This window comes from Oncorhynchus nerka, linkage group LG27, assembly GCF_034236695.1.
Source record: "Oncorhynchus nerka isolate Pitt River linkage group LG27, Oner_Uvic_2.0, whole genome shotgun sequence".
NCBI lineage: Eukaryota > Metazoa > Chordata > Actinopteri > Salmoniformes > Salmonidae > Oncorhynchus > Oncorhynchus nerka.
In genome coordinates, this window is record NC_088422.1 from 31,915,404 (window position 1) to 31,940,792 (window position 25,389).

Genomic DNA, 25,389 nt, shown 5'->3' on the forward strand with positions numbered 1-25,389 from the left:
GAAGCTAATAGCAGTGACAGTATTACTGTGCAACTCCGGTAGGGCAACATCTGAAAAATAGCGCACTTGGTAGTGTGTACCGGTGTTCGACCTGTCGGCAAAAGCCAACATCACCCACGACAGAGGATGGTTGATTATCAAGGGCAATGAATTCCATTATCTTGGCTTTAATGGATTTCTCCTTTGAGTTGTCTCGATGAAATGTTCTTACTCTTTCAAATGACTGCTCGACTTGTTGACTGCTCGATCCACATAGCAGACATTGTGTGGGCTAGGTTAGGAATGCTGTGCTGTACGTGCAGCGCAAAATTTTACGTGGCGTCATTACGTCACATACCTATGTTATATAGGTATGCACAGCACAGTAGCTTTGACATCGTTTTTTAACATCGCCGTTAAACCAGATTCCGATATGTTCACCGATATATCGTGCATCCCTAGTAATGACCATGTTGTTTAACTTCTTAAGGTATAGGGGGCAGCATTTTCACTTTTGGATAAATAGTGTGCCCAATTTCAACTTCCTGCTACTCATGCCAAGAATATTAGATATGCATATTATTTGGGGAATGCAAAATAGGGAATGCAAAATAGGTCAACTTTGAGCACCTGTATTTATTGAATAGTCTGACATTCAGGTCCAAAAGGTCACATTCTGAGCACTTATACAATGTAAAAATATGTATTGAAGGGTTCGTTCATATCAAAAAGGGTGCTGTCAAAAAGTGATTGAATTCAAATGGATTTACCCTCTTACTAACGGTAGCTGTCAATTGGACACGGATTTTCTCTCTGGATACACATAAATGTATTGATTACCCAAGTGAAGCCTACTCTCATTAATAAGAACCATGTTATCATGTGTGGTAAAGCTGGCAGGCAGCAAGTCTAATCCAGGTGAATCCCAACTACACACGGCTGGGCTGGAGGAGAAGGTGCAGATATGGATTTAGCAGAGCTCATTAGCTCCATATCGCATGTGAGGAAAGGTGAGTGTGTAAGCAGGAGGTGATCGAGGTTAACAGACTCAGAACACTGACCTAAAGTGGTTGTAGGGGCTCACTGCCTGGTGTTGATTTATTTTCTTTACCCCTTTTTCTCCCCAATTGGTAGCTACAGTCTTGTCCCATCGCCTCAACTCCTGTACAGACTTGGGAGAGGAGATGATTGAGAGCCATGCGTCCTCTGAAACACGACCCTGCCAAGCTGCACTGCTTTTTGACACACAGCTCGCTTAACCCACCAATGTGTCGGAGGAAACACCGTACAACTGGCCATTGTGTCAGCATGCATGTGCCCAGCCCGCCACAGGAGTCGCTAGAGCGTGATGAAACAAGGACATCCCGGCCGGCCAAATCCTCCCCTAACCCGGACAACACTGGGACAATTGTGCACCGCCTCATGGGTCTCCTGGTCGCGACACAGCCCAGGATCGAACCCGTGTCTGTATTGACGCCTCAAGCACTGCGATACAGTGCCTTAGACCGTTGCGCCACTCGGGAGGCTTGCCTGGTGGTTTTAATTAAAGTCACTGATTAGGGAGAGTCCTACCTGCCCCCCACGCATAAACCAGATTACAATCTGAACTCACCCCTGATGTCCTAAAGAAGTAAAAGGACACCTTTACCTCTTCCTACTCCACAGCCAGATGACAGCTGTTGGGCATGCTTTTAGGGGGCTTAAATGAAAAGCCATTGCCATGTAATTAGTCATAGGACAAAGCTACTTAGCCTAAAGCTAAATTTTTCTAGAGATTCACCACAAAATGACGACAGTGAGATGAAAGTGACTAAACTTACAAACTACCGTGGGAACAACAAGAGGCACCTATGAGATATCACCAGGAATTCCATGGCAATGGTCAAGCCATAAAATACTTGATACTATGATCAGATACTTTGCAATGCAATCTGAACACTTTTCATATGGGACAAACTGTAGCCTACTAGGCTATAGTTAGAGGCTATTCTCATTGACGTACATTTACATCTATATCTTACATTACATTTTGCCTTACCTTTCATTGTCTGGTAATGTGACATTCTTGCTCTGCAGCTCCAAATGTACCGTAATTATCAGATTTACGGTAGCCACTAAGCTTGCAAATTATTAAACTACGTGAGCAACTGCTCTAAAACATATTAGCTACACTCTTGAATAATGCAACCAAACCATATTACGCTCTTGAATAATGCAACAATTCACAAGCATATGCAGACAATTAAAGGGTTTATTTTCTCGTTTATACACGCATTAGCTAAATGTAGCTTGCAAGACAATAACACTGCTAGCTAGCTATGCTAGCAAGTAACTTTAGCATGTTGAAAATCTACCCCTCTCATATGAATATAAAAGTACAGTTTCAGTGTATTAAAGTTACATTCGAACAAACCAGGCTTAATGCTATCAATATGAAAGTAATTCCATAGGGTAAATGCAAAATTGCCCTATCCCACCCTTGACAAGAGGAATACCAACACGGGTTCCCCCCAGGAGTGTGCGCTCAGCTCCCTCCTGTACTCCCTGTTCACTGATGACTGGGTGACAACGCACGACTCCAACTCCATCATCAAGTTTGCTGACGACACAACAGTGGTAGGTCTAATAGCCAACAATGATGAGACAGCCTACAGGGAGGAGGTTAGTGCCTTGGCAGAGTGGTGCCAGGGGCTACATCACTGCCTTGCAGAGCAACTCCACCACCCGCAACCGCATGGCTCTCCCAACACATCATTGGGGGCACGCTGCCTTCAGGACATCTACAGCACCCAGTGTCATAGGACGTCCAAGAAGATCACCAAGGACCTCAGCCACCCGAGCAATGGCCTGTTCACCATGCTACTATCTAGCAGATGGAGACAGGGCAGGTACAACAAAGGGCCAGAGAGACTGAAAAACAGCTTCTATATCCAGGCAATCAGACTGTTGAAAAGCCATCACTAGCCAGATACCACCCGGTACTCTGCCCTGCACCTTAAGAGACTGCTGCCCCCTGTACGTATAGAGACATTGAACACGGATCACTTTGGCAATGTTTACCTACTGTTTTGCCCACTTTATATGTATATACTTTATTCTAGTCTCATGTCTCATCTTATATAACTATTGCTGTACACACCTTTTCTATTCATATACTGTCTATATGTATACATTTATATTCCGGACTCTGACATTGCTTGTTCTGATATTTCATAATAATTTTTATTTTTTTATTTTTGGAGAATGTGTGTATTGCTATTGTATTGCTAGATATTACTGCACTGTTGGAGCTAGAAACATAAGCATTTCGCTGTACGTGTGATAAAATCCGCAAATCTGTGTACGCGACAAATAAACGTTGATTTTGATTTGAAAACGGTGACAATTCCCCTGGTGATCAGCGTCTTGCTGCCTACTTCTTTCCTGGAGCAGCCAAGTGGGGAAAAACACAGTTGTGCTTCCCATTTCTTACAGATACAGCAACATTTTTAGAATGTAAGAGGCTGTTAGTGCAGATTCAGGTGAAAACTCAATAAAAACAAGTCTCAAATATAATGAAAATGTCTATACATTTCTGCTGTTTCAAAAACATTGCTCTGCTATTAGTATTTGTGCTGTATAAATGTTGGTCTTAACGAGACAATTCTGTTAACACTTCCCTGCTTACAGCGGGTCAACTGTAGGATGAGACCTCTAGAAGTAGTGTTAGAGATGTGAGAAATACCGAAGTTTACATGTCTCTTGAGAATCGCTACCTATCAAAATTCTTCTTAATTCTCATCAATGAGAACAAACCCTAAGTGGCTGTATACAATCAGAATGAAAGTTGCTTATTGTTTTTCATATAAAACAGCTGTTTATGGGAAAGTGATTTTTCTCTCTATGTTCACTTCTTGCAACTGCAATCATGGGACAGCGAGGCCAAGTGCATCAGCTCAGTCTCTGTGTGCAGCAGGGGCTTATTAGTAGCCTATAGAGAGGGAGACTGTGTGTCTGGGTCTACAATGGTGGCCTGGCTGGCTCATGGGTGATTGGACTCAGGCCAGACTGGTTTAGTCCTGGGTCACTGCCCTTTTGTCTGCCCAGCAAACTCTCTCACTCCTGGCCCTGGGGGGGATATCTCCATACTTAATGGAAAGTGATGGCTTCCTCTCAGCTGAACGCAGTGAAAACGTACATACAGTGCATTCAGAAAGTATTCATTCCCCTTGACTTCTTGCACATTTTGTTACGTTACAGCCTTATTCTGAAATGGATTAAATTGTTTTTTTCCCCCTCATCAATCTACACATCCCATGATGACAAAGCAAAAACTGGTTTAGACAATTTAACACAGAAAAAAAACCTGAACGTTCACATTTACATAAGTATTCAGACATTTTACTCAGTACTTTGTTGAATCACCTTTAGCAGTGATTACAGCCTTGAGTCTTGTTGACGCTACAAGCTTGGCACACCTGTATTTGGGGTGTTTCTCCCATTCCTCTCTGCAGATCCTCGCAAGCTCTGCACAGCTATTTTCAGGTCTCTCCAGAGATGTCTGATCGGGTTCAAGTCCGGGCTCTGGCTGGGCCACTCATGGTCATTCAGAGACTTGTCCCAAAGCCATTCCTGCATTGTCTTGGCTGTGTGCTTAGGGTCGTTGTCCTGTTGGAAGGTGAACCTTCCCCCCCAGTCTGAGGTCCTGAGTCCTCTGGAGACGGTTTTCATCAAGGATCTCTCTGTACTTTGCGCCATTCATCTTTCCCCCACCTGAATTGTGGAGTGCTGCAGAGATGGTTGTTCTTCTGGAAGGCTCTCCCATCTCCACAGAGGAACTCTGGAGCTCTGTCAGAGTGACCATCGGGTTCTTGGTCAACTCCCTACTCCCCCGATTGCGCAGTTTGGCCGAGCGGCCAGCTCTAGGAAGAGTCTTGGTGGTTCCAAACTTTTTTAATTTAAGAATGATGGCCACTGTGTTTTTGGGGACCTTCAATGCTGCAGAAATGTTTTGGTACCCTTCCCCAGATTTGTGTCTCGACACAATCCTGTCTCGGAGCTCTACATACAATTCATTCAACCTCATGGCTTTGTTTTTGCTCTGACATGCACTGCCAACTGTGGGACCTGACATAGATAGGTGTCAGCCTTTCCAAATCATGTCCAATCAATTGAATTTACCACAGGTGGGCCCTAATCAAGTTGTAGAAACATCTCAAGGATGATAAATGGCAACAGGATGCACGTGAGCTCAATTTCAAATCTCATAGCAAAGGGTCTGAAAATTTAGGCAAATGTGACTAGTTTCAGGAAACTAGGCATGTCGCGCGTCACTACATCACAGGAGCACCATTTGAACGTAATGGCAGAAATGCCTTCTGGAACATGTGACCTTTCATGTGCCTTAATAGCAAACTTGTATGCCATCTGTAAATAATAATAAAATAGTTCAATTACGAGCCTAGCTTGTTTAGCCATGGAAAAAGACAGCAACATTACCGCTAGCCATGATTGGCTGAGATAATGAGTGGTCTGGTCATGCCGAGAGATTGGTTTGGATTGGTCTCCCATGTAGTGCGCTTCTGTTTATAATATGAGCTGGTCAGTATGTGTAGATAATCCTTTCTTACACGGCTTTTTTGAAAGATAGTAGAACTGCATAAGTTTTGCTCTCCACTTTCTGGAAGACCGAGTTTGGAAATCAATGGAATTAGAGTATGATAGCTAAGGAAATTGAGAAAATTCTGGCGTTTGATTGCAAATATGCAGACAGAGTCGAAAAGAGAACACCCAGAAGGCTGTTGTATAAAACACCTGTCTCCGGATTACATCTTCAAACTAAGGGCAACCAAGGCATCCGCGACAGAGGGAGAAGCGTCCATCCATGTATACGGGGTAAGAGAGTCTAGCTAGCTCCATTTTCTGATATTACACGTTTCTAAGTTTGTCAGAGAGTCGTTTTCATTTCAAGTGAAAGTGTACTGTTAGCTAGCTAGCTAATGTTAGCTGGCTATTTAGCTAGCTAACGTTACTTGTATGATCTATTTAGTAATATCATTCTTATCGCAGAGCCAATTGCATTGCTAGTTATAGTCTAATGTTAGCTAGAACCTGGTTGGTTAGCTACCTGCATATTCATGCAGGGTAGTAACGTTATGAGTTGGAATTATGGTTCATTGTTTAGCTAGTCAGCTAAAAAGACTCCACTATGCAAGTAACTATTTCAATAGAATGTTTATGATGTCACTGCAACAACTGTCGATAGACGTAGCTGGTAAATTTGATCTAGCTATCTACTCCGATTTCAGAGCACTATAGTCTGAGTGTGCCAGAGCGCAGAATATCTGACACATTTACAAACACTCAATACCGGTTGAATATGGCCTGTGTCAGTAAACCTTGGCAAAAAAGCGTAATTAGGGGGCCTCCCGATTGTCGCAGTGGTCTAAGGCTGTGCCACTAGAGATTCTGGGTTCGAGTCCAGGCTCTGTCCCGACCGGGAGACCCATGGGATGGCAGGTAGGACTCTCCCCAATCAATATCTTTAATTAAAACCACCAGGCAAGCCTCCCGAGTGGCGCAGCGGTCTACGGGTTCGATCCCGGGTTGTGTCGCGACCGGGAGACCCATGAGGCGGTGCGAAATTGGCCCAGTGTCGTCCGAGTTGGGGGAGGGTTTGGCCAGCATGGATGTCCTTGTCCCATCGCGCACGTGCAACTCCTGTGGCGGGCCAGGCGCAGTGCACGCTGACACGGTCACCAGGTGTACGGTGTTTCATCTGACACATTGGTGCAGCTGGCTTCCGGGTTAAGTGGGCATTGTGTCAAGAAGCAGTGTGGCGTGGTTGGGTTGTGTTTCAGGGAAAGCACGGCTCTCAACCTTCGCCTCTCCCGAGTCTGTACGATTGTCGATGAGACAAGACTTTAACTACCAACTCGATACCACGAAATTGTGGAGAAAAGGGGGTACTTTTTTAAATTAATTAATTAATTAAATTGTTGCTAGCAGCACAGTTGCAGTCACCAACGCTCTGAATAACATAAAAACAGCCTAAACAGCTCTGCTAGGGCGAGTAAAATGGTCAGAGTGAGCTGTTCTCTCATTTGTGTTTAGAAGTTTCTAGCAAGCTAGCCAATGTTAGCCAGTTAGCTTGGATGCCTGACTGTTGCTGTTAGGTCAGAACACTCGGATCAACCCTACTTTTCAGCAAGATCATCCAGTGTGCGCTCTGGACGCTCCAAGAGCGAAATGCTCGGAATTTACGAACAGCGAATCCGACAACACTTTGAGTTTACGAAAGCCCAGAGCACACTGGCACTCCAGATTAAATTTATGAACACACCCATAGTATAAACCAACCTAGGTGTCTTGAAGTCTTTGGTTGTTTAGTACATAGCCTCATATGTGAATCCTTAAAAAGATGGGTGGGGCTAAAGCGTTTAAGAGGGTGTGAACGATGCTGAATGGGTGTAGACAAAGAAGAGCTCTCCTGTAGGTACCAAAATATTCAAGGGCCATTTTCTCAAAAGTGAGGTTACAAGTTTATCAACTTTCAAAGCAAAATTACTTTCCCATTGTTCCTCAACTGTAGTATATGACATACCATTTTCTAGTTTTGAGTCTCTACTTTTATCCAATGTAAAAAACACAATTTCAAATTTAGCTGAATAAAACTGAATCGAGCAGGTCAGTCACAAATATGGTATTTCTGTTTTAAAAACATTTCTAAAAACCTGTTTTTGCTTTGTCATTATGGGATATTGTGTGTAGATTGATGAGGGGGGAAAAAAATTTAACCAAGAATTTAACGTAACAAAATGTGGAAAAGGTCAAGGGGTCTGAATACTTTCCGAATGCACTGTACACAGATTACAATGAATTCCCATGATATAATAAGAGTGTGTCATATGTTCTCTAGGAGAAACAAGGAGAGGTGTCTGAGGTCAGCCTGTCCATCTTTGTTTACACATGTCAGAAAACAGAGAGTGTTATTACTGAACCAACCAGCGCCACATCTGATCCCTTCCCCTAACCTTGATCCGGTCTTACCTGAGAGGCAGAAGGAAGCCGTAGCGGATCACCACCCCCAGCCCCCACAGGACCGTCAGCCTCAGACTGATGTGCTGGAAGTTGTAGTTGCTACGGGTCAGCAGGTTCCATGACTCCAGCTCCTCAGCAGAAAACCTCTTGGTCACCTCGTCGTCCATGATGCTCTCAACTCCTTGCCGGCAGAAGTAGAAGATGTCGGACATCTCAAACTCGGAGGCATGGTCCAGGTCCCGGTTACTGCCACTGCGCCGGATCTCCTTTATCTCCTCCTCCAGGGAGGTGGGCTCCTTAGCGATGATGGCTGAAATGCACCGGGGAGACATGGGAAATGGTTAACCACTACCAATTTACCCATCAGACACACTCATTAACAACAACAACACACTCATACACAGAGCCCGTCACTCACCATTAGAGTAAGGCTTGTACAAGAGATGGTTGTTGTCCTTGGCTCCTCTTTCAATCCTATGTGTGGCCCACTACAAGGAGAGTCATTTAAAGTAGACAGATGTTAGCTTACATTTTGCAGAGAAAAAAACATTCTGGCTCATTCAGACAATAATCAAATTCTAAACAATAGACTGACCAAATAAAATGTCATAAAATGACAAACAGCTTCATGCCTTATTACAGAAATGGTGTCGGTTTGTCAGATTAGATATTAAAATGACAGCTAGGTCTATATAGATATGTCCATTGTCTTTTATCCACAACACTTGAGTTCATAAAGACTTGCAATAAATTGCAGACATTATCTCAACAAGTGCCATTTTCAATAGGCCTATATTTCAGAAACCGAAACAGTAGAACATCAAATCTGTTAACGCTACTATGATGATAAGTTATTGATATTAGCTGGTGTTACAATTCCAAGGCAGACAGATATTGTGAGGGAAGTCTGTCTCCACAGAAATCATTAGAATGATTAGATTGTAATATTTTATTTTCCATTTCTAAATGCATTCACATAAGTAGTTGTTTGTTTTATGTAGGCCTCAAAGAACAGTCACCTAAGCTGAACGCACTGCAGATGTGAAAATTGTATCTGTATCATATCTGTATGTGCACACTTAGACAAATACTAATCTAGTAAGAGGCTGGAAAAGAACTGAGTGTTCCCCATGCCTTGGCAATAACAGGCAGAACAGGAAGGATGAAGTGGGAGGGGATCTGCTGTTCTCAACCTTCACTCAACCCCAGGCACTGAGCAAGTTCACACAACACATTACATCATTATAAGATCCTGATGTTCACAAAGACAGACAGACAAAAGAGCAGAATTCTGCTGCCAGAACATTCCAATCTGCTCAAGCATCCATCTTATACATCCACGATACTCCAATACAGTTCTGAGAGCCAAATGGCTCATGGAAGTAGCTCAGAGCACCTAGCTAACAAAAATGCTAAGAAAAGAAGGTGTTCACATTCTAAAAATGCTTTACCAGGAAACTGGCCTTGCCAGTTGGTGCGGTTCATCTGATCAACTGCTGCACAACATTCCTCTGACAGGACTGGACATTTACTAGACTGACCACCTGTGGAGAAGATCATTTCAACAGAGGTAGAGGCGAAGCATCTTTGCTACTACGTGGTGCGAGGCCAATGTCAACAGCGCTACAGACGGACACAGTTCTCTTTAGAAACTGAAACGGACCGTTATGCCTTTTGAAAGAACACTGTTCACCGACGGGAGATCTTACAGTTGTTTACAACAAAATACCATGACATGTGAATCATAAGACTAAAGGGCAGCTTATAGGGACACCAATGTGTATGTTTGGGTGTAGGCTAGTAAAGGAGGAGCATAGCAATCCTGTTGAGTCAGTAAACTGGAACAAGGAAAAGCAAGGCCAACACATCAATTACGACAGAGGGGTGTGGTAATGTTTACATACCCTACATTATTCATCTCATATGTATACGTATATACTGTACTCTATATCATCTACTGCATCCTTATGTAACACATGTATCACTAGCCACATTAACTATGCCACTTTGTTTACATACTCATCTCATATGTATATACTGCACTCAATACCATCTACTGTATCTTGCCTATGCCGCTCTGTACCATCACTCATTCATATATCTTATGTACATATTCTTTATCCCCTTACACTTGTGTCTATAAGGTAGTAGTTTTGGAATTGTTAGCTAGATTACTTGTTGGTTATTACTGCATTGTCGGAACTAGAAGCACAAGCATTTCGCTACACTCGCACTAACATCTGCTAACCATGTGTATGTGACAAATAAAATTCGATTTGATTTGATATATCTTTGCAATATTACCCTTCTCTGCATGAGATCTGATATACTAAGCATGGAGAGAAAGTTCCTGTCCATACCCTTGATCAGAGATCATCAACTGGATTTCAGCCGCGGGACAATTTTTTCTGGAGAGGATGGTCGAGGGGCCGGAACTTCATTATAAATCATTTGTAGACTACAAATTGACCGCAAGAAGCCCAAACATAAATAATATTTTCAAACCTTGCTTACATTTGTATACGATCATGTGTCTCTCTATTATGTGTGGGAATACTTGGGAATAGATTTCTTAAATTAAAATCATTTGGAGCTGATTTCCTGGTGTTTAAAAGTATTTTATGCCCCCCAAAAATTATAATAATAAAATAAAAGTTTTTTGGGGGGGGACAAATAAAACCACTCGCTGGCTGCCAGTTGGGAGATCCTTCCCTGGATAGCAAGACGATTCCCAGAGCCCAGCTCACACATAGGCTGCTACATGCACATATACCAGTTATGAGGTTACATTCGTGACTCAAGTTACCAGCAGCACAATATGTGATTTCCACATGTTGGAGACTTTAATCATTGAAGCAATACCAAGGTCTTGTATTTGCAGAAACCAAGTGAAATATAACCTGTCATACAATCACATAGTTTCCAACAATCTGTCATTTGAACCCTTTACTTCTACCATACAAATGCTGGTTGACTAGACTAGGCACTACTGCGAGCTGAAAAGCTCTCATATATCAAGCCCCTGCCATCTCCCCCCGGACCATTTATTTTTGGCACTAGAATTCACTCTCAAAGGGGTTCGCTGGAAACTGCTGACAGGCTTACTTTCGACACTTAAGAAAGGAAAGGAAGAAAGAGGGTGATAACCTTCTCTGGTTTCAGCTCTAGTTCAGTTTTAGCAAGGGCTCACTAGTGAGATGTGACCAGGCAGCTAGGCTCCCACCAACCATTGAAACTTCAGATTCATCATATTGAGAGACGCTTTTTAACCCATCAGTAGGCTAAACAAGGCCAGAATAGTTGATCAAGTAGGGTCAGAAGCACAGATCCTACAAAGTAAACTTCATGCCTAAGGGTCTATTTTCATTAACAAGAATTAAGGATAATTTTTTAGAGATTCTCGAGAGGTATCGATTGTCGAGAGACATTACTGCAATGTTAACGTGCGTATTTCTCACATCTTGAACGCTACCTCCGGAGGTTGCACACAACAATCACCCGACAGTTGCCCGCCTCAAAGCAGGGCAGTGTAAACAGTTGTTTCGTTGAGCCCAACATTCATACAGTAATTTGTTTTAACCTCTTGAACCTCTGGGGGCAGTATTTCATTTTTGGATGAAAAACGTTCCCGTTTTAAACAAGATATTTTGTCACGAAAAGATGCTCGACTATGCATATAATTGACAGCTTTGGAAAGAAAACACGTTTCCAAAACTGCAAAGATATTGTCTGTGAGTGCCACAGAACTAATGCTACAGGCGAAACCAAGATGAAATTTCATACAGGAAGTGAGCCAGATTTTGAATGCGCTGTGTTCCAATGTCTCCTTATATGGCTGTGAATGCGCAAGGAATGAGCCTACACTTTCTGTCGTTTCCCCAAGGTGTTTGCAGCATTGTGACGTATTTGTAGGCATATCATTGGAAAATTGACCATAAGAGACTATATTTACCAGGTGTCCGCTCGGTGTCCTCCGTCGAAATTATTGCGTAATCTCCAGGTGCGTGCATTTTTCCATTTTGAACAGAGGAGAAACCAAACTGCCACGAGTGATTTATCATCGAATAGATATGTGAAAAACACCTTGAGGATTGATTCTAAACAACGTTTGCCATGTTTCTGTCGATATTATGGAGTTCATTTGGAAAAATGTTTGCGTTGTAATGACAGGGTTTTTTTCTTAGCCAAACGTGATTGCCAAAACGGAGCGATTTCTCCTACACAAATAATCTTTTTGGAAAAACTGAACATTTGCTATCTAACTGAGAGTCTCCTCATTGAAAACATCCGAAGTTCTTCAAAGGTAAATGATTTTATTTGAATGCTTTTCTTGTTTTTGTGAAAATGTTTCCTGCTGAATGCTAGGCTTAATGCTATGCTAGCTTTCAATACTCTTACACAAATGCTTGTGTAGCTATGGTTGAAAAGCATTTTTTGAAAATCTGAGATGACAGTGTTGTTAACAAAAGGCTAAGCTTGTGAGCCAATATATTTATTTCATTTCATTTGCGATTTTCATGAATAGTTAACGTTGCGTTATGGTAATGAGCTTGAGGCTATAATTACGCTCCCGGATACGGGATTGCTCGTCGCAACAGGTTAAGGTCATTTTAATAAGCTGAAACTATACTTTTATATTCGTATGAGAGGTGTAAACGTTCATGTTTGATATGCTAACGTTACGTGTTAGACTGTTTAGCTAGCTGTGTTATTGTCTTGCAAGCTACATTTAGCTAATGCGTGTACAAATAAATCATCTGCAAGAGTTCGAAGCAGTGGGTGATGAAAAAAGTGTATGAGAGGATTGTCCACCTGGCTGTGGAGCGCAGAAAGGACAAGTCTGTTGTCTACAAGAAGCCAGAGTCACTACCCCCAAAACCCAACATCTCTGCCAACATCGCCACAGTGCCAAAGCCTGCTAAACCAGCTGCCATTATTACCAAACACACACAAAAATTCACCAGCTGAAGAACATTCTAGAATCTGCCTTGAACATTCAACCAACACAATATCCATATTCAGTTACACTGACGTTGTAGTATAATATAGAATTCCTAGTATGCTCACAATTGCATTGTGGTATAGATATTGCTAGCTGTTGTACATACTGTATGTATATAACAGTGTTTTCTATAATCTTTTTTACAAGTGTACTGCTCACCAGAGCCCGGACTTGAACCCGATCGAACATCTAGAATGTCTCGCCTGATCCCGCCTGCCTTCCGCTTTTGTGGACATTTATTCCCATTGTTAGAGTGGTCAGTATATTGTCAGCATATAGATCATTTTGATCACTATCACTAGCTAAACATTATCTAGGTAGCTAACTTGATTCAAATCAAATCAAATTTTATTTGTCACATACACATGGTTAGCAGATGTTAATGCGAGTGTAGCGAAATGCTTGTGCTTCTAGTTCCGACAATGCAGTGATAACCAACAAGTAATCTAACTAACAATTCTAAAACTACTGTCTTATACACAGTGTTAGGGGATAAAGAATATGTACATAAGGATATATGAGTGAGTGATGGTACAGAGCAGCATACAGTAGATGGTATCGAGTACAGTATATACATATGAGATGAGTATGTAGACAAAGTAAACAAAGTGGCATAGTTAAAGTGGCTAGTGATACATGTATTACATAAGGATGCAGTCGATGATGTAGAGTACAGTATATACGTATGCATATGAGATGAATAATGTAGGGTAAGTAACATTATATAAGGTAGCATTGTTTAAAGTGGCTAGTGATATATTTACATCATTTCCCATCAATTCCCATTATTAAAGTGGCTGGAGTTGGGTCAGTGTCAATGACAGTGTGTTGGCAGCAGCCACTCAATGGTGGCTGTTTAACAGTCTGATAGCCTTGAGATAGAAGCTGTTTTTCAGTCTCTCAGTCCCAGCTTTGATGCACCTGTACTGACCTCGCCTTCTGGATGATAGCGGGGTGAACAGGCAGTGGTTCGGGTGGTTGATGTCCTTGATGATCTTTATGGCCTTCCTGTAACATCGGGTGGTGTAGGTGTCCTGGAGGGCAGGTAGTTTGCCCCCGGTGATGCGTTGTGCAGACCTCACTACCCTCTGGAGAGCCTTACGGTTGAGGGCGGAGCAGTTGCCGTACCAGGCGGTGATACAGCCCGCCAGGATGCTCTCGATTGTGCATCTGTAGAAGTTCGTGAGTGCTTTTGGTGACAAGCCGAATTTCTTCAGCCTCCTGAGGTTGAAGAGGCGCTGCTGCGCCTTCTTCACGACGCTGTCAGTGTGAGTGGACCAATTCAGTTTGTCTGTGATGTGTATGCCGAGGAACTTAAAACTTGCTACCCTCTCCACTACTGTTCCATCGATGTGGATAGGGGGTGTTCCCTCTGCTGTTTCCTGAAGTCCACAATCATCTCCTTAGTTTTGTTGACGTTGAGTGTGAGGTTATTTTCCTGACACCACACTCCGAGGGCCCTCACCTCCTCCCTGTAGGCCGTCTCGTCGTTGTTGGTAATCAAGCCTACCACTGTTGTGTCGTCCGCAAACTTGATGATTGAGTTGGAGGCGTGCGTGGCCACGCAGTCGTGGGTGAACAGGGAGTACAGGAGAGGGCTCAGAACGCACCCTTGTGGGGCCCCCGTGTTGAGGATCAGCGGGGAGGAGATGTTGTTGCCTACCCTCACCACCTGGGGGCGGCCCGTCAGGAAGTCCAGTACCCAGTTGCACAGGGCGGGGTCGAGACCCAGGGTCTCGAGCTTGATGACGAGCTTGGAGGGTACTATGGTGTTGAATGCCGAGCTGTAGTCGATGAACAGCATTCTCACATAGGTATTCCTCTTGTCCAGGTGGGTTAGGGCAGTGTGCAGTGTGGTTGAGATTGCATCGTCTGTGGACCTATTTGGGCGGTAAGCAAATTGGAGTGGGTCTAGGGTGTCAGGTAGGGTGGAAGTGATATGGTCCTTGACTAGTCTCTCAAAGCACTTCATGATGACGGAAGTGAGTGCTACGGGGCGGTAGTCGTTTAGCTCAGTTACCTTAGCTTTCTTGGGAACAGGAACAATGGTGGCCCTCTTGAAGCATGTGGGAACAGCAGACTGGTATAGGGATTGATTGAATATGTCCGTAAACACACCGGCCAGCTGGTCTGCGCATGCTCTGAGGGCGCGGCTGGGGATGCCGTCTGGGCCTGCAGCCTTGCGAGGGTTAACACGTTTAAATGTCTTACTCACCTCGGCTGCAGTGAAGGAGAGACCGCATGTTTTCGTTGCAGGCCGTGTCAGTGGCACTGTATTGTCCTCAAAGCGGGCAAAAAGTTATTTAGTCTGCCTGGGAGCAAGACATCCTGGTCCGTGACTGGGCTGGGTTTCTTCTTGTAGTCCGTGATTGACTGTAGACCCTGCCACATGCCTCTTGTGTCTGAGCCATTGAATTGAGATTCCACTTTGTCCCTGTACTGACGCTTAGCTTGTTTAATAGCCTTGCGGAGGAATAGCTGCATTGTTTATATTCGGACATGTTACCAGACACCTTGCCCTGATTAAAAGCAGTGGTTCGCGCTTTCAGTTTCACGCGAATGCTGCCATCAATCCACGGTTTCTGGTTTGGGAATGTTTTTATCGTTGCTATGGGAACGACATCTTCGACGACGTTCTAATGAACTCGCACACCGAATCAGCGTATTCGTCAATATTTTCATCTGACGCAATACGAAACATGTCCCAGTCCACACGATGGAAGCAGTCTTGGAGTGTGGAGTCAGCTTGGTCTGACCAGCGTTGGACAGACCTCAGCGTGGGAGCCTCTTGTTTAAGTTTCTGCCTGTAGGCAGGGATCAACAAAATGGAGTCGTGGTCAGCTTTTCCGAAAGGGGGCGGGGCAGGGCCTTATATGCGTCGCGGAAGTTAGAGTAACAATGATCCAAGGTTTTACCACCCCTGGTTGCGCAATCGATATGCTGATAAAATTTAGGAGTCTTGTTTTCAGATTAGCTTTGTTAAAATCCCCAGCTACAATGAATGCAGCCTCCGGATAAATGGTTTCCAGTTTGCAAAGAGTTAAATAAAGTTCGTTCAGAGCCATCGATGTGTCTGCTTGGGGGATATATACGGCTGTGATTATAATCGAAGAGAATTCTCTTGGAAGATAATGCGGTCTACATTTGATTGTGAGGAATTCTAAATCAGGTGAACAGAAGGATTTGAGTTCCTGTATGTTTCCTTCATCACACCATGTCTTGTTAGTCATGAGGCATACGCCCCCGCCGCTCTTCTTACCAGAAAGATGTTTGTTTCTGTCGGCGCGATGCGTGGAGAAACCCGTTGGCTGCACCGCATCGGATAGCGTCTTCCCAGTAAGCCATGTTTCCGTGAAGCAGAGAACATTGCAGTCTCTGATGTCCCTCTGGAATGCTACCCTTGCTCGGATTTCATCAACCTTGTTGTCAAGAGACTGGACATTGGCAAGAAGAATGCTCGGGAGTGGTGCGTGATGTGCCCTTGTCCGGAGTCTGACCAGAAGACCGCTACGTTTCCCTCTTTTTCGGAGTCGTTTTCTTGGGTCGCTGCATGCGATCCATTCCGTTGTCCTGTTTGTAAGGCAGAACACAGGATCCGCGTCGCGGAAAACATATTCTTGGTCGTACTGATGGTGAGTTGACGCTGATCTTATATTCAGTAGTTCTTCTCGACTGTATGTAATGAAACCTAAGATGACCTGGGGTACTAATGTAAGAAATAACACGTAAAAAAACAAAAAACTGCATAGTTTCCTAGAACGCGAAGCGAGGCGGCCATCTCTGTCGGCGCCGGAAATTCAAGATTCTTCTTAGATGTACTGCTAAAGTTAAAAATAATTGGATTTATGTAAACATGGGCTAGAGAAGGTTTCCTATGACCATATTTTTTGCTCCAGTCTCGGCACTATTCTTTTTAAATATGAGTCACATTGAGATTGACATAAGAATTTAAAACGGGTAAATCCATTTGAATTCAATCACTTTTTGACTCTATCCCTTTACAATCAATTATCAGATTCACATATGTTGTAGCTTAGACCTTACATCTTCTAAGGTTTTTGTGTTGTGCCCGCCGCCATAGGTTGAGACAAAACATGCTCTTGAATAGGTTGATATAAAAAAACAGAGCGTTCAATTAAGCTGCTGGGGAGGGCAAGGAGACCCCCAGCTCCGCTAAAACCATTGACAACTACGTGACATTTAAGGGATTGTTAAATATTATACATATTTGTTTTTTAATATCATCACCTCTTGAAAAGGATAGTCAGAACGATTAGTCAACATTAAGTTCTATCAGAGTTATACAAATCAAATTTTATTGGTCACATACATTTTTAGCACATGTTATTGCGGTTGTAGCGAAATTCTTGTACAGCAAGTAACTGCCTGCTTTTCATGATCAGTAAACATCAATGTAATTTCAGATACATGAGGCTGGGTATTCTATCCATTTGGCATGTAGCTAGCTAGCTAAGCAAACAACATGTGTCATTTAGCTTACTTAGTCAGAGATTAGGCTTTTGGAAAGAGCTTGACATCGGCGAGTCCTCGTCCGGGTAAAGTGGTCAGTCAGACTACAGTCATCACCACTGTAGATGGCAAGCAAATCAAACAATATTTGGATACAAAACTGCCAGGGCATTCAAGTCAACATTCTCTGATGTGTGGACCTCTAACCATCTTAGTGTTACCATTTGAAAGTTGAACTTTCAATTGAATTCCATTTTAGTACATTTATCAGCCAAAACATGACGCCCACCCTGTATTCAAGAGCATGTTGTGTCTAAAGAAATGGTTGGCACAACAGAAAAACAGATGATGTAAAATAGTGTCTAAGCTACAACATATGTCAATATGAATTTGAGTTTAAACGTTTATTTTTGCGCCATTTTTATTTTAAACTCTTGAAAGAAATTATAAAGTAGTTCGACAACCCTGTTTATAAACTTTTAATTTATATAAATTAGAGGTCGACCGATTATGATTTTTCAACGCCGATACCGATTATTGGAGGACCAAAAAAGCAGATACCGATTAATCGGACGATTGTTTTTTTGTTTTTTGTAATAATGACATTTACAACGATACTGAATTAACACTTATTTTAACTTGATATAATACATCAATAAAATCAATTTAGCCTCAAGTAAATAATGAAAATTTTTCAATTTGGTTTAAATAATAAGTGTTGGAGAAGAAAGAAAAAGTGCAATATGTGCTATGTAAGAAAGCTAACGTTTGAGTTCATTGCTCAGAACATGAGAACATATGAAAGCTGGTGGTTCCTTTTAACATGAGTCTTCAATATTCCCAGGTAAGAAGTTTTAGGTTGTGGTTATTATAGGAATTATAGGACTATTTCCCTCTATACCATTTGTATTTCATTAACCTTTGACTATTGGATGTCCTTATAGGCACTTTACTATTGCCAGTGTAACAGTATAGCTTCCGTCCCTCTCCTCGCTCCTCCCTGGGCTCGAACCAGCAACACAACGACAATTAGCGCGCGCTAACTAGCTGGCCATTTCACTTCGGTTACACAAGCCTCATCTCGGTAGTTGATAGGCTTGAAGTCATAAAAAGCGCAATGCTTGACACACAAAGAAGAGCTGCTTGCAAAACGCACGAAAGTGCTGTTTGAATGATTGTTTACGCGCCTGCTTCTGCCTACCACCGCTCAGTCAGATACTTAGATACCTGTATGCTCAGTCAGATTATATGCAACACAGGACACGCTAGATAATATCTAGTAATATCATCAACCATGTGTAGTTAACTAGTGATTATGATTGATTGTTTTTTATAAGATAAGTTTAATGCTAGCTAGCAACTTACCTTGGCTTACTGCATTTGTGTAACAGGCAGTCAGTCTCCTTGTGGAGTGCAACGAGAGAAAGCCAGGTTGTTAATTGCGTTAGACTAGTTAACTGTAATGTTGCAAGATTGGATCCCCCGAGCTGACACGGTGAAAATCTGTCGTTCTGCCCCTGAACAACGCAGTTAACCCACCATTCCTAGGCCGTCATTGAAAATAAGAATGTGTTCTTAACTGACTTGCCTAGTTAAATAAAGGTATATAAAAAAAAGAAAATAAATTAAATCGGCAAATCGGTGCCCAAAAATACCGATTTCCGATTGTTATGAAAACTTTAAATCGGCCCTAATTAATCGGCCATTCCGATTAATCGGTCGACCTCTCATATAAATCTAAATAGTTAATATTTTCCAGTGATTTAGACACGTCTCATGGTAAACTTTGAGCATCTTTATCTCTCAAATGTTTTGGCATTCAGGTCCAAAAAGTCACTTTCTGAACACTTTTACAATGGGAAAATATGTGCGGAAGGTTTCGTACAAATCGATATCAAAAGCTTACTCTTTTGGCAGTAGCCCATTATATTGACAAGCATGACATTGTTGAGTCATTGATTATTCTTGTGTGCTATTACACACTCATTATATAAAGTGTACACCACATGTTCTGCCTCAACCTCCCTGTGACAACATAAGGGTTTGGCAAGACTTCATGGGAAGGAAATGGAGCACAGTGAAAATACAGACCTGAACTGAACTAACACAATGGAGCTTTGATGTAGGAGGTGAGGGATTGGAGATGGGGAGGAAGCGCATGACCTACACAAAACTGCATTCCCATTCCTAAGCCCCAGTTTAGGTCAAGTGCACGTTCACACGGGGAACTGCCACATCACTGCACGGTGAGCATAATCCATGCACTCCACTCAAGTCTAATTCAGTCATAAATGTTGTGTGAAATGTATATGCCTAGCATCCATTAGTGATCATTCATATTAATCATACATGTGCAAATGTCAGATGTGATGTCCTCTCTGACCAGAAACTGATAACATCAATGAACCCCTGCAAACACTCAAGTGGTTCACACTCACCTCAAAGATCTTCAGTAGTGTTTTCATGTAGAGCTGTCGAATGCCAAAGGACACTCCAAAGATGGCAGGCACGATGATGAAGACCAGCAGTAAGGTGAACCACACCGTGAAGGAGATGCCCAGGAGAATGCACAGCAGGTTATCAAAGGGGTTGAAGTCTAAGAACAGGCCCATCTTGAGGCTTTAGGGGGAAGTGTGGGGATCCTACTACACAGAATATAAAGGCAAGTCAACAGCAGGAGAGGACAGTGCCTCACTTGTTAGCCTTTTAGGACCTTGGTCTCAGTTCTCAGCCAGAACACGGCCTTCATTAAGACGTCTGAGGGACCAGACTCCTCCTCCAACTGGCCAGTGAATCCATGGCTGTAGAGGACAGCATCTTGTTACTGCCTCTCCCAGCTTTAGAAATATGTTAAAGCAACTGGGCCTTCCAGTCAAGTTATTTTCTTTAGCTTCCTATCATTCAAACTTAATGTGGTGCATTGGTCGACAATGAAAAACTGAGAAGAACTCAACAAAAAATAATAATTCCATCCTGCACTACTCTAAAAAAAATTACAAAAAATAAAAATAATTGTTTCAAATGTGTCAACAATAGAACATAAGCCTTTGTTTTTGGAGCCTGAAAGGGATTGAGAATATTGTGTTGAAATGACCCAAAAGTAGCAAGCCTCTTCAGTTGAGCATCCCATGCACCTGAAAGAAATTTAAACAAAAACAGAAGGTTAGTCTACTCTGTTTGTTAACAAAGGCAAAGGACTCTGGTTGCAACCATTGAAAACTCCCAGGTGTCCCAAAGGTATTAGGCCTTCAACTCAACTCTGCACTTCAAAGCCAGTTCCATTCCATCGTTCCCCTGTAATCAGTGACTGATTTAGACCTGGGACACCAGGTGTGTGCAAGTAATTATTAGGTAGAACAGAAAACCAGCAGGCTCCGGACCTTGGCCTAGGGTTAGGTGGTATACCGTATTTTACGGTAAACCGGTATTGATGCACAGAACGGTTGGGGTTTTTACTTTACCTTCTATAACGGTATTTGAGTGTTTGGATTGTTAAATGTGATACGCCGTGTGTAACGTCTGTTTCTATAGTTTACTCAGCTATATGAGTCGTCTCTCTCCGCTCTCCCTCTTCATGCCGCTTTCCACACAGACCTAGCCGCGCCTCGTCACTCAAGGAGCGCATTTGTTGATGCTTGACCATGAGACACTTGCATTCAGTCTGCATGGTCAATGCAGCACAAGCAACAATGTTGATGACAATGATGCTGTTTTCACTTCTTCTGCTTCTTAAAACAGTGCATAAGGAAAGTATTCAGACCCCTTGACGTTTTCCACATTTTGTTACAATACAGCCGTATTATAAAATGTATTAAATTATTTGTTTTCCTCATCAATCTACACACAATACCCCATAATGACAAAGCAAAAAGTATTTTAGAAATTTTTGCAAATGTATTAAAAATTTAAAAAACAGAAGAAACTTATTTACATAAGTAATGGGTTATTTTTGAACAGTCATCAAACTCGGAATTCCAACTTGGAAACACAGGCCTCATTCTACAGTCGTGGCCAAAAGTTTTGAGAATGACACAAATATTAATTTCCACAAAGTCTGCTGCCTCAGTTTGAATGATGGCAAATTGCATATAGTCCAGAATGTTATGAAGAGTGATCAGATGAATTGCAATTAATTGCAAAGTCCCTATTTGCCATGCAAATGAACTGAATCCCAAAAAACATTTCCACTGCATTTCAGCCCTGCCACAAAAGGACCAGCTGACATCATGTCAGTGAGTCTCTCGTTAACCTCATAGTCCGCCCCATCCCGCATGCGGTATCGTTACTACAGCCTCAAGCTCATAACGCAACGTTAGCGATTTCTAAAAATCGCAAATGAAATGAAATAAATATGCCTGCTCTCAAGCTTATCCTTTTCTTAACAATCCTGTCGTCTCAGATTTTCAAAATATGCTTTAGAACCAGAGAAAATCAATAATTTGTGTAAGAGTGGTGATAGCTAGCTTAGCATTTAGCGTTAGCATTTAGCACGCAACATATTCACAAAAACCAGCCAAGGAATCAAATAAAATAATTTACCTTTGAAGAACTTCAGATGTTTCAATGATGAGACTCTCAGTTACATAGCAGATGTCCAGTGTTTCCTGAAAGATTCTTGTGTAGGACACATCGTTCCCTTTTGTTACTATGCATTTGGCTACCAAAACTAACCGAAAATTCAGTCACCTACACGTCAAACTTTTTTCCGAATTAACTCCATAATATCGACTGAAACATGGAAAACGTTGTTTGAATCAATCCTGAAGGTGGTTTCTCATATTTCTCTCCATTGAAAGCACCGTCCTTGAAGCCTGCTTTGTTGTCTGATTCGAATGGAAAAACACTGGGAGCTGACTTTTGCGCACCAAATGCCACGCAGACCCCAAGCGGGACACTTGGCAATTGTAGTCTCTTATGGTCAATCTTCCAATGATATGCCTACAAATACGTCACAATGCTGCAGAGACCTTGGGGAAACAAGATAAAGTGTCCGTTGATTCCTGTCGCATTCACAGCCATATAAGGCGATCATGGAAAACGTAGCCTCAAAAATCCTGTTCATTTCCTGGTCGGTCATACATCTTGGTTTTGCCCGAAGCATTTGTTCTAAGGGACTCACAGTGAAAATCTTTGCAGTTCTGGAAACGTAAGACTCTCTTCTTTCCAAAACTATCAATTCCAAGCATATTCGAGCATCTTTTCGTGACAAAATATTGCGCTTAAAACGGGCACGTCTTTTTATCCAAAAATGAAATACTGCCCCTAGAGTACTAACAGGTTAACACAGGTGTGAGTGTTGACAAGGACAAGGCTGGAGATCACTCTGTCATGCTGATTGAGTTCGAATAACAGACTGGAAGCTTCAAAAGGAGGGTGCTGCTTGGAATCATTGTTATTCCTCTGTCAACCATGGTTACCTGCAAGGAAACACATGCCGTCATCATTGCTTTGCACAAAAAGGGCTTCACAGGCAAGGATATTGCTGCCAGTAAGATTGCACCTAAATCAACCATTTATCGGATCATCAAGAGCTTCAAGGAGAGTGGTTCAATTGTTGTGAAGAAGGCTTCAGGGCGCCCAAGAAAGTCCAGAAAACGCCAAGATCGTCTCCTAAAGTTGATTCAGCTGCGGGATCGGGGCACCAACAGTACAGAGCTTGCTCAGGAATGGCAGCAGGCAGGTGTGAGTGCATCAGCACGCACAATGAGGAGGATGGTTTGGAGGATGGCCTGGAGTCAAGAAGGGCACTTCTTTCCAGGAAAAACATCAGGAACAGACTGATATTCTGCAAAAAGGTACAGGGATTGGACTGTTGAGGACTGGGGTAGTCATTTTCTCTGATGAATCCACTTTCCAATTGTTTGGGGCATCCGGAAAAAAGCTTGTCCGGAGAAGACAAGGTGAGCGCTAGAGGTCGACAGAATAATCGGCATGGCCGATTAATTAGGGCCGATTTCAAGTTTTCATAACAATCGGTAAACTGTATTTTTGGACACCGATTTGCAGATTTTTTACACCTTTATTTAACTAGGCAAGTCAGTTAAGAACACATTCTTATTTTCAATGACGGCCTAGGAACGGTGGGTTAACTGCCTTGTTCAGGGGCAGAACGACAGATTTTCACCTTGTCAGCTCGGGGATTAGTTTTTTCAACCTTCCAGTTACTAGTCCAACGTTCTAACCACCTGCCTTACATTGCACTCCACAAGGAGCCTGTATGGCAGGCTGACTACCTGTTATGCGAGGGCAGCAAGAAGCCAAGGTAAGTTGCTAGCTAGCATTAAACTTATCTTATAAAAAACAATCAATCTTAACATAATCCCTAGTTAACTACACATGGTTGATGATATTACTAGTTTATCTAGCGTATCCTGCGTTGCATATATTTGATGTGGTGCCTGTTAATTTCTCATTGAATCACAGCCTACTTCGACAAACGGGTGATTTAACAAGCGCATTTGCAAAAAAAGCACTGTCGTTGCACCAATGTACCTAACCATAAACATCAATGCCTTTCTTTAAAATCAATAGACAAGTATATATTTTTAAACCTGCATATTTAGTTAATATTGTCTTCTAAAATGAATTTCTTATAACTAGGAAAATTGTGTCATTTCTCTTGTGTTCCGTGCAAGCAGTCAGGGTATATGCAGCAGTTTGGGTCTCCTGGCTCATTGCGAACTGTGTGAAGTCCATTTATTCCTAACAAAGAACGTAGTTAATTTGCCAGAATTGTACATAATTATGACATAACATTGATGGTTGTACAATGTAACAGCAATATTTAGACTTAGGGATGCCATCCGTTAGATAAAATACGGAACAGTTCCGTATTTCACTGAAAGAATAAACGTTTTGTTTTCGAAATGATCGTTTCCGGATTCTACCATTTTAATGACCAAAGGCTCGTATTTCTGTGTTATTATGTTATAATTAAGTGTATGATTTGATAGAGCAGTCTGACTTCTGACTGAGCGATGGTAGGCACCAGCAGGCTTGTAAGCATTCATTCAAACAGCACTTTCATGAGTTTTGCCAGCAGCTCTTTGCTGTGCTTCAAGCATTGAGCTGTTTATGACTTCAAGCCTATGAACTCCTGAAGATTAGGTTGGTGTAACCGATGTGAAATGGCTAGCTAGTTAGCGGGGTGCGCACTAATAGCGTTTCAAACGTCACTCGTTCTGAGACTTGGAGTAGTTGTTCCCCTTGCTCTGCATGGGTAACGCTGCTTCGAGGGTGGCTGTTGTCGATGTGTTCCTGGTTCGAGCCCAGGTAGGGGCGAGGAGAGGGATGGACGCTATACCGTTACACTGGCAATAGTAAAGTGCCTATGAGAATATGAAATACAAATCTTATAGAGAGAAATAGTCCTTTAATTCCAATAATAACTACAACCTAAAACGTCTTACCTGGGAATATTGAAGACTCGTGTTAAAAGGAACCACCAGCTTTCATATGTTCTCATGTTCTGAGCAAGGAAATTAAACGTTAGCTTTTTTACACAGCACATATTGCACTTTTACTTTCTTCTCCAACACTTTGTTTTTGCATTATTTAAACCAAATTGAACACGTTTCACATTTTTGAGGCTAAATTGATTTTATTGATGTATTATATTAAGTTAAAATAAGTGTTCATTCAGTATTGTTGTAATTGTCATTATTACAAATAAATAAATACAAAAAAATTGGCTGATTAATTGGTATCGGCTTTTTTGGTCCTCCAATAATCGGTATCGCCGTTGAAAAATCATAATCGGTCAACCTCTAGTGAGCGCTACCGTCAGTCCTGTGTCATGCCAACAGTAGAGCATCCTGAGACCATTCACGTGTGGGGTTGCTTCTCAGCCAAGGGAGTGGGCTCACTCACAATTTTGCCTAATGAATAAGGAATGGTACCAACACACATCCTCCGAGAGC

At 42.3% G+C, this 25,389-nt stretch overlaps 1 protein-coding gene across 1 annotated transcript in view; it reads right to left on the reverse strand.

The window, feature by feature from the left end:
* Positions 1-25,389, reverse strand: part of LOC115111602 (glycerol-3-phosphate acyltransferase 4) — a 43,432-nt gene that overhangs the window by 13,748 nt on the left and 4,295 nt on the right. Inside the window, exons 2-4 of the mRNA XM_029637826.2 lie at positions 19,909-20,604; positions 8,417-8,486; positions 8,008-8,308 (exon numbers count right to left, since the gene is read on the reverse strand). Coding sequence (XP_029493686.1) covers positions 8,008-8,308; positions 8,417-8,486; positions 19,909-20,082 — 545 coding nt within the window. The 5' untranslated portion in view covers positions 20,083-20,604. The remainder of the gene's footprint in view (positions 1-8,007; positions 8,309-8,416; positions 8,487-19,908; positions 20,605-25,389) is intronic.